Source organism: Rhopilema esculentum, chromosome 19, assembly GCF_057945365.1.
Source record: "Rhopilema esculentum isolate cy_ngs chromosome 19, ASM5794536v1, whole genome shotgun sequence".
Classification (NCBI taxonomy): domain Eukaryota; kingdom Metazoa; phylum Cnidaria; class Scyphozoa; order Rhizostomeae; family Rhizostomatidae; genus Rhopilema; species Rhopilema esculentum.
In genome coordinates, this window is record NC_142833.1 from 6,374,628 (window position 1) to 6,384,810 (window position 10,183).

The window sequence follows — 10,183 nt, forward strand, 5'->3', positions numbered from 1 at the left end:
AGGTAAATGATACAAAGGATTTGTATGAGGACCTGTACAAATCCTTTGTATCATTTACCTTCAGGGAACACATCATGGAAAGCCAAAAGGAGCTGTGGACTCTCATTGAGGAGTCTTCGGAACCAAAAACACCCCTTAACGCATTTTAGTCAAGACCTTGGTAACAGACAGCCAGCATGAGCTCACCACAAATACCTGCTTATCGAAATTTATAAACGCGGATAAATTTTAATGTTATAAAGCCGAGTTTTTAATGTCTTAACAGTACTGTTTCAAGCTGGGGGTTTTCCCAACGATGATGATCGAGCGTTTAAAGACCACGTTTGTTAGCTGCACTAATGGTCATCGTTTGGACATTATTTCCTGAAATCTTGCCTCGTTTAGCTCCCATTGACTACTTAAGACGTAGCTACTCACATTGTTGTATATTTGGTGTAATTTGGTATGATTTAGGAATAGGTTTGTAAATTATTAATGTTGATTTGCAAGGAGAAAATTATATGGAATTAAGCGGTAGTTATAATTCCGTTGTAGAATTATTGAGGTTGTTTCACATCTTGAGGGGGTTTGTTACCTTTCACGTTAAAAAAGTAGATTCATATAGTGGTGCTGTACCGTATGAGGGCTTTTTTCATACCGTCCCGTGATTTCACATTTTGTGGTCGTTTTTTGTTATAAATTCCTTTGAAATATTGAAGCAAAGGTTTCATACATCGTAATGTTGTTTCATATATCGTACTTTTATTTGGTTTTGTAATGTGGTTTCACATTGCAATTGAAGTAACTGTGAAGTGCTGTTCATAGCAAGAATCAGATGACGCAATTTCTATTTCTGCTGTGCAGTGACAGCTCCAGCCTAGGATAAGTGGGGGGGGGGGGGGGGACAAAAGGTGTGTCAGGGACCATACCCTTTTGGACCACGCCCTTTTCCCCTGTTTGAAACTTTTTCTTCCGGAGGAAACACCTGTTGTCTCCCAGGAATTGTCCTTTACATGTGACGATCTAGATAACGTACAACCCCCCCCCCCCTGAAGTTTTCTCATCGGGTTTGCAAGAATCTCAAGGACCAACTCTCTGAAAAAGTGGGGGGGACTAGTCCCCCCATTCTCCCCGTGGCTCCGCCACTGCTGCTGTGGACGGCACAGCAGATTTTATTGTGTTTTGTGTTTTTTTAACAGTGATATATAAGAAAGAAAAATATATGTAGAGCCCGATTGTTGTCCAATCTAGCAGTTTTGGAATCTATCTTCATACACAAGAAAAAACAGCTTTTATGTAGACAGAAGGAGTTCGTTGTCACATTAGGACTCCATTGGTAATAAATTGCAGAGGCAAGCGGCACTGATTTGGCAACATTTGCAGTATCATGTGCTCGCGTTTGTGTTTGGCCTTTTTCGATCCGCAATTGGGTAGCTATATCTATTTCCTAGCGTAGAGTTCTCGATCTATGTTCTGACGTTTTATACACTAAAGAGTTTCAGGCGAAAAGCTTTAAAGAATGCTTTAAAATATTTGCTTTTTTCAAAGCCATTTTTAATCTTGGTACCGCGAAATGAGAGGTGTATTTTATAGCTATTCACTAATAGTAAATTACACTCTTTTTTTATAAGAACCAGTAAATTTAAGTTCAGGCTGACTGTTCTTAATTTTTTCGAAAATCTGAGGCTGGATAGTTCTTAATTTGTTCTTAATCTAATCGGTTGTAAGCAGTGCGAGTGCTAGCTTTTTCGCTCTAGGGAGGTGTTCAGGCCTCATTTGCCAACAAAGTGAGTGAGACAACCTTTATTTGCCGAAAAGTTTGAATATTCGACGAAAAAGCACCCACACATCGCTAAAAAACCTCGATTTTGAGAAAAAACGTCGTTCAAAATTGCATTTTGCAGAAGCTCAGCCACAGTTTGTTCTTAATTTGTTCTTAACTTTTGACCAATTTTGAGGCTCGTGTTCTTATAAAATTGTTCTTATAAGGGTGAACTTTACAATCCAGAAACGACGAATGACTACATTCGAAATGAAGCAAAAGTAAGAATAATGATAAAGTAGTGAAATTGAAACAGCAGGAACACGGAAGCAAATATTGGAGCTAAAAGAGGGGGCTCTAGACAAGAAGGCAAACTTTGTTCGTAGTTTGGCACTATTATCTTTGATCCCTCCTTTCTCGGATGCAGTGAATCAGAATTTGATATAACAAGAGAGAATATATTTCTGGTTGTTTTGATTTCATCTGGAAGTGTTTCCAGATTTTCGGTCCCCGGAAACATATGGAGTTAGGCATAGCTTACAAAGATATAGCAAGGGAAAAACAAACAGCAAAATCGCTTTGTTGTTAACCGTTTTTCTAATCAGAGTTCACTATTTGTGAATAGGGGTTTGCAACTATCCCAATGTGTGCGCCTATTCTATATTTGACTGACATCTGTGTCCGCTTCTTCGAAGAGATGCGCATATTTCAACATGTATGCTTATTTCCATATTCGTCTGTTAAAGTGTCCGCTTCTTTGTACGAGCGCGCCAATTGGAACCTGTATGCTTATTTCTATGTTCGTCTGTAAGGGATCCGCTTCTTCAAAGATGTACGCATTTTTCAATGTGTATGCTTATTTCTGTATTCGTGTTCAAGGGGTCCGCTTCTTTTAAGATGTGCGCCTATTCCAATGTGTATGCCCCCTGTCACGGCCCCCTGAAAAACAGTTCTCATGGACTGACGGGGCTACCGTGCCTAAATAACTAAAAATGAAATGAATGAAATATGCTTATCTCTATATTCGTGTTTAAGGGGTCCGCTTCTTTTAAGATGTGCGCCTATTCCAATGTGTATGCTAATTTTTCTTTTAAGTTGGAATGTGATCCATCGCTGGTGGTCAATCGATCCAACATTTCACCCAACATTTCACCCAATATTTTACCGCGCAAATCGAACAAGGATTGGGTAGAATGTCGCACTGAAAGCTTCACAGTTTTGCGACATTTCAATCTGAAAAAATGAAAGGCAATCACCGCCTTCTCTTTTTATTTTCTCTTCAGATTTTTTCACTGTCATTGCGGTCTTCAGGACGAACGTCGCATCCCCAATCAAGACCTTGGCCTACATTCGTCCCCCTGCGCTTTCTTAGTAATTCCATAAATTTGCATTTTATCTAAGAGTATTCGATGATCAATCGTGTCGAATGCTTTCAAGAAAGGGCTTTAAACTCCTTAGTCAAACACGGGGAGTACTTATCAGAAACTTTAAGTTCTGTTAGTGGGGCGGGTTTTTCAATACCTATGATATGGACACTTGTTGAATGCCTCATTAATATCTTTACTTGAACTGACGATAGTGTCCCAGTCGATCTGGCCTAGATCCGACAGGAAATAGTCACTGTTGAAATTTTAAATTTTTCTAGTGAATATAGTTTTACGCTGACGTTTTGTGGAGCTCATAAATTTTCTAGTTACCTAAACAAGATAGTGGTCGCTTAAAGTAATACTAAAGACGCCAGATGCAACCGCGTTTTCAGGCTTGTTCGTGGCTATGTGGTCGATAATCGTTGATGAAGTTAGCATCACTCTTGTAGTCTCGCGTATCATTTGCGTCAGACCGAACAAATCATAGATCTCAGCTAAATATGCAGTATTATTGATCGAGCTACAATATTCATCAGCTACCTTCGAAGAGAAGTCCCAGTTGGTATCACCCATGATGATAATTTCTTTCTTTTTCCCTATCGAAATATTCTAAATTTTCTTCCAGTTTTTGAAAGACTCAATAAGGGCAGATGGAGGTCGGTAACAGGCAAATATAAGAAAGGGCCTGGCTCTAATAGGTTCGATTTCTATGCAAACCAGTTCGAGAGACTTATCGGGTATGTCCGTTCGTTTATTGTGTTTCAACAAATTGCGCACACAGCAACTCCACCCCCACTCCTGTTTCTGTCCTCCCTGTGTAGAGTGTAGCCCTCGATCGCGAGAAAGTTATCGGCGATTTAATGTCAAGCTTAGTTTCACTGCTAGGATGTTGATTCCTTTTTCATTAACTAAGCATTTATTTCATCTAGATGTAATTGTAAACTATTAATATTTAAAGAAGCAATCACCATTCCCTTGCGGCGACCAAGATGGTACAGCCCAACAGGAATTATCCCAGCATAAGTAGGACTATTATGAGCAATATCTTTAGGCGAGGAGCCCCTTAGGTCATCTTCTTGTTCTTGCAATGTTTAAAAGATCTACGTTTTTCTATAATGTGTTGCGCAGAGCCAACAATTATGGCTAAGGTGGTCAAACGATCCAACATTTCACATAACACTTCAAAACAATAAAATTGTTGGATGTAGGCTTCCCAACATTTTTGACCTCAAGTTTCAAGTTTCATTCATAATCAAAATGATGATATTGGATGACCCAACATGGTAGTCAAACGATCCAACATTTCACCAACCATGATGTTGGGCGAAATGTTGGGTGAAATTTTAGATCGTTTGACCAGGGCTTTATGCATACATGTCAAGTAATGGGGAATCACTACATGAGTGTCTCACAGGAGTCTCACCTAAGGTCACATATGTTGTATAATAACGAAAACACTAGAGACAAGTGTCCTGTTTTGGAGTAAATTGTTACCAGAGGAATGGATATATTTCTAGCAAGCCATAACACATGTCCTAACTTGGGATTTAGCATCTAAAAATTAGAATTAAATTGGGTATTAGGAACGAGAAAAAGTACAAAGAGCAAAAATGTGCTCTATTTCGATTAAGATCATAAACATCTATACACTGTACTGGTGCCAATTTTGAAACATAAATCCTGCATACGCATTAGTCACAATTAACCATACAAAAATAATGAACATGTCTATTAAGCACCTATTAGATAAGTAAGATCTGTCATACAGGGGGCATGTGGTTCCCCTCCCATCTTTACCCTTTGACTACAAGAAAATCTGATGGATCTCAAATGGTTGCTTTTCTTGGTTGTCTCTAGCCTAGCAAGGTGAAGTTTGAAGTGTACAGTTCTTGAGATATTCATTGAATGCTTTTGAGGATGGTAGGGGGGAGGATAAATCAAATTACTATCATGCTTAAAATGGCCTTACTGTTATTATTGTACCAGCTAGTAGGAAAATTAGGTCTAAATCTTTTTAAAAACTTGAAAGAACAATGCCTAACCCTGTTCTGCAAGGAAGTACATGTTATTAAAAAAAATGTATCTTCTGTTAGTAAAAAATTTGGCTACGTCATTACAACAAAAAGATTAAGTCAATGCACTTAGCTTTATGCAAGGTTAGTAAATTACCACATTGTCGTTTCTAGAATCCCATGATCAACCTGAAAAATCTAAAACACCAACAGGGATAAAACTGTTTCTTTTTAGCTGCCTTTCCTTCTTCCAATGAAATTTGACATGGCAGTTGTAGAACCAACAAATTTCTGTAGGCGGTCAGCAGCTTTCATGGGTAATATGCTGAAAAAATGTTTTATCATTATTTGATAGCATCAAAATGAGACATTATTGATAACTAGAATAATAAAAAAAAACTTGAATTTTTGGGGAATAATTGAATGTACATAATGACCTTTGGTGAACAATTGAATAGCTTAAATTGAGTAAATTGATGACAATTTTTACTTCATTACAGATTCAATCAAGTTCAAATCTTATAGAAAATTAATTAAACAACCCCTAATAAACTGAGAAAGGGGGAGGTGGGCAGGGGCAAACAAACTGAGAAAGGGAAAGGTGGGCAAATTAGGTATGAGGTAATTGTCCTAGGACCTGGCACCACCAAGGGGCCACTATAAATGTTAAAATGATTGCAATTTTCTGTTTTAGCGGAGATCTACAATTTTTTTAGGACATTAAAACATTGTTGCAATCCCATAGGCTTCATCTGCTTTCACTTTACAAATTAGAATATTTTTCCTTGTTTGCAAACCCAAACAGAGCCGTTATAAATAAAATAAAACCTGCTCTTAGTAAAAACATCATCAAATCAAATAAAACAGATTTTGCCTGAGCTGCTTGGGGAGAAATTGTGGCACACTGCAGGCCTGAGCAGAAGACCCCACTTATAGTCACTTTACATAGCATTTCATCCCAAATATCCAAAACAGTCTAATTTAGCTCTGTTAACTGTCACACTCTGCTTACAGTCACAACTTACCAAGCAGCATTTGGTGTACACATTGTGTGTATATGACTAGAAGTGGAGTCCACTATATAATTTTAATATCAATGGAAGTAGTGGAAAAAACTGTTACCTTGCTAGCAAAGGTGTAAAGTAACAGAATCTTGGTATATTAAGTAAAATCTGGTTTGTCTCAATTGCTTCCATGATCTTGTCAGCAACAAAGTCAGGCTTCAAGACATATAGGAATGGCATTTTTGGAAACCTGAAAAAGAAAATTTAAAAGGACCAACTTTGAATGTCTCAAATTTCTAGCACTAGGAATGAAATTTTCGATGAAATCAACATATTTTCTTTTTACCATACTAAAGAGTGGCAGCTGATGGGGAATTGTTTGGTGGGGCTGATGACGTAATATTCAATGAGTCAGTAATATAAAATTTGCTAGTGAGCTGGTAATGGCAGGCCTTTAAAAGTTGTTCCACTGCAAGATACATAGCCTATCCCAACAACATACAATGTTTATCATTCAGCTTTGATTGAACTGAATTGCTTGAATTGCTAGAAATTCTTAGAACTATTTAGCAAGGCTTAGTCCCATTAGCCCCAATACATGAGATGCCACAGATACTAAATGTAGATTAGATATAGCATAATTTTATGTTCAATTTATTGCAAAACTTTATCTTGTTCAGATGCTATAAAAATTTCATGTGTATATAAGTGTGTAAAGGGAAACAAGTTTTGTTTCTTTAAATAAATATTTTCAAACAAAAATGTATGTATATTGATAAGTAAGCCAATGGGGACATATCTTTTAAATTTACAAAAAAATTGTAAGAAACAAACCTGATTGTAACACCTTGAAATAACTCAGTGTCAATGACAAATGGATTCACTGTTGTACAATGTATACCATCATACCCCTGGAAATCAAATTCCCTTCTCAGTGACTGCATAAACCCATTTACAGCATACTTAGTGGCACAATACTCAGTAAGTTGAGCTAAGCCATCAGTTCCAAGAATAGATGCTACAGCAACAATGTGGCCATGGTTACTTTTTATCATAGCTGGTGCAAATGCTCTGGTGGTCTATAAACAGAACCAATTGTAAACATTTAGAAACTACTAGTATTATTACTAAAAGCATCTAACTGAATGAAAGTGTGCGATTATTGACTGCAGTGCATGTTAGCAGGTTTTTGTCTTAAAACCCAGTTCCTTCTATTGTATTATTCTTTTTGTTTTGAGGTATCTAAGCTGAGGGCATTTCGTTTAATCCTGTGAGGCTCAAACTATGGATATTAAAGCAGATTTCAGTGCTGAAAGAGGTCACCCACTATAAACTTGAATGGGGTTTGAGGGGGGAATTTAAAATTTAGACCAACTTTTAAGATGCTATTCCCCATCCTGGTAGGCACTTTCATAGGCCCTGGTAGGCACTTTCATAGGTTTGGGATGAAAATGACATGACAGTAAATTATTTTTTGTTTTTGCCTTTAACAAGTGAGACTTTTTTGAGGTGTCAGAAAGAGAATTAATGCTGCAGGCTCAAATATTTAAACCTGTGTGCAACTACATGTTAGCACATGTTTTCTTGCATTGTGTTTCAAAAGTAACCCCACATGATCCTCCTGCAAACTGCTTTGTATTATCAATCCTTAATTAATAAAACATTTATCAAGAATTGCTGCTCTATAAACTCATTCTGTAAACAAAGTTGTGTTCAGATGGAAAACAGATGAGGTGTAGCACCTCATACTTCCAAATTTCTCTATCGTGTGACCCTACCTACTATAGATGTTGCTAAGAACATAAGGTCTTTGGTCACATAGTGAACTTCAAAACAGGTAGCATAAAGTTACGTAATGGTTGATCAATTTGTAACAACTCTGCTCTGCTGTGAATCCTTGGCCACCTAGAACTGACAGACAATCAAAGGACAAGGCTAAACTAGAATTAGTCCAACTTCTGCTTACAAGCTAGGAACAGAACAACAGATTCATACCAAATTCTCATTTTCAAATATTTAAGAATTTCCAATAAACACAGATGTAAATCATAACATACCCAGAAATGAGCAAGGGTGTTGACTTCAAATGCAGCTTCAATCTCATTCTCACTTAAGTCAAGAAGAAATTTCCCAGCAACAATGCCAGCATTGTTAACAAGAATAGTTGGATTCCCAACTTCTTTTGAGACTTTAGCTGCCGTTCTTTGGATGTCATGTTTGTCTCTCAAGTTGCAAAAATAAGCAAAGGCATGCCCACCCTTGTCAATAATCTCCTGCTCAACCTTTTCCAAACCAGCTTTATTGACATCCCAAAGGACAACTGCAGCACCTGTTAAAAAATTACATAAAATCGATTAAAAATTTTGCATTGCAAGTACCTTTTCTACTACACTGATTTTTTCAAAGTAGACATTGAGTATTCCAGTTTCTTAAACCTTTGGGCAAAGATGTTGAGTATTCCAGTTTCTTATGCCTTTGAGCAATTCAAATAGTCATTGTTTTTTAGAGTTTCTTACATATGATGTACCTTTTTTAAGCAATTGTGGCCCAATATTCAGTTATTTAATGCTACAAAACTTTCCAACACAGATTTTATGGGGAGGGTGATCTTAGCTGCAAAAAAAACAGCTGTTGATTAATGTTTCTATTGTTTTCAAATACTCATGACATTTTTGTCGAGAGATTCTCTTGGTGGGGGAAGCATATTTTCATTCTCTGTCTAAATTTCTATTGTCAACCTGAAAATCATTTTGCATAAAAACTTTCAAGTTTAGCCCTTTCAGAACTTTTAAAAGTTTTTTAACTTTTTATCTTCTAGTACCAAAGTTTCTAAATTTTTTCTGATTTTCCAGTACACATTTCTTAAATTGTTTTTCTTTTAAAAAATGAGTGTAATTGAATTATGAACTAGTTAGGGATTCTTAGATGTGACAGCACCCCTAGACAATCTTTCTACAAACTCACATGTCCAGACCTGGTTTCAAGGCAAGTTTGTTGAATGACTTGCTTAGTTAATAGTTGCACATAATCACTTATTCAGGATTTGTGCTGTTGGAAAAATCAGTTCAGTTTCATTTTAAATTCCACTACTACACTACTACTAGCGTTGCTAGGGCTGGGGGGAGGCTTAGCCGCTTTAGGGGGGCTTAGCAAGTTTATGTTTGTTTGGGCAAATTTCTACCTTGGCCTTCAAAAACCCTTCATTATGTGAATGATTTTCCATGAATGAGAAGTATCAATAACATTTTGAATGATTGATATAAACAAAAGAGAATTTATAACACAAATACAAGTATATACGGTGTGACAATTGGTTTGGTCTAGGTTGTTGCTACTTTAAGGAGGGCACTCCTGACAACTATACCAATACACAGATATTGTAAATACTAAAAAGAAAATATCAGACAAGAAATTTAAGAGTTTTTCTGACATTATGCCAAGTTTGCAGATGCAGTCCTGGTAGTGGTAGGGCACACCTAGAAACAAGATCGGCCCATTGAATTTAAAGTATATGTAAAAGTAGGGAGTGCTGGCGCACCTGGAATTATCAGATGTTTTTTCGACACTCACAAATTCTATTGCAATTCATATACAAATTGAATATAATGCAAACGTTTGTTAAGATTACCTTTTGCTGCAAAACGTAATGCGAGAAGTCTCCCAATATATCCTGCAGCGCCTGTAATTACTGCGATTTCGCCACTCAAGTCTTTCTTTTTTGCAGGAACAAAAAATCTGATAATTGATAACAATATTATTATATTAACATCAATTATCGTTTTGATGAATTCGATTATTAATGCAAAGCATCCAGTCTGCTCAGGAGATGGCCTAATGTATTTGATCTTTGCATCTCCACTTCCTTCCAAGGTCGCCATCTCAACAACTTTGACTTTGATTCTTGTGCCCTTGTGATTTTGTGAACTTTGACCCAAATTCAATTTTTTTATTGTGTCAGTGTCAGTATTATTCTGTCCAGGCACCGCGGAGCGTTGAGAAAATGGGGGGTCTAAAAAAGTGGGGGGGGGGGGCTAAAACCGTATAAAAAGAGGCTTTTCT

General features: G+C 37.0%; 1 protein-coding gene across 1 annotated transcript; it reads right to left on the reverse strand.

Moving 5' to 3' along the window:
• Positions 1–4,728: 4,728 nt before the first annotated feature.
• On the reverse strand, positions 4,729–10,011 carry LOC135688453 (short-chain dehydrogenase/reductase family 16C member 6). The gene is made up of 5 exons (XM_065205309.1): positions 9,753–10,011; positions 8,182–8,453; positions 6,959–7,203; positions 6,243–6,374; positions 4,729–5,445 (listed from the first exon to the last, which is right to left on the reverse strand). Exons 1-5 carry the CDS (start codon positions 10,000–10,002, stop codon positions 5,352–5,354), a joined length of 993 nt encoding a protein of 330 aa, XP_065061381.1. The 5' UTR covers positions 10,003–10,011; the 3' UTR covers positions 4,729–5,351.
• Positions 10,012–10,183: the final 172 nt, after the last annotated feature.

Coding starts and splice junctions, on each gene's coding strand:
- LOC135688453 (XM_065205309.1), bottom strand. CDS start 10,002: ATGGCGACCTTGGAAGGAAGTGGAGATGCAAAGATCAAATACATTAGG. Junction 8,454..9,752: donor ATTACGTTTTGCAGCAAAAG/GTAATCTTAACA, acceptor ATTTTTTAACAG/GTGCTGCAGTTGTCCTTTGG. Junction 6,375..6,958: donor TTTCAAGGTGTTACAATCAG/GTTTGTTTCTTA, acceptor TTTCTTTTTCAG/GTTTCCAAAAATGCCATTCC.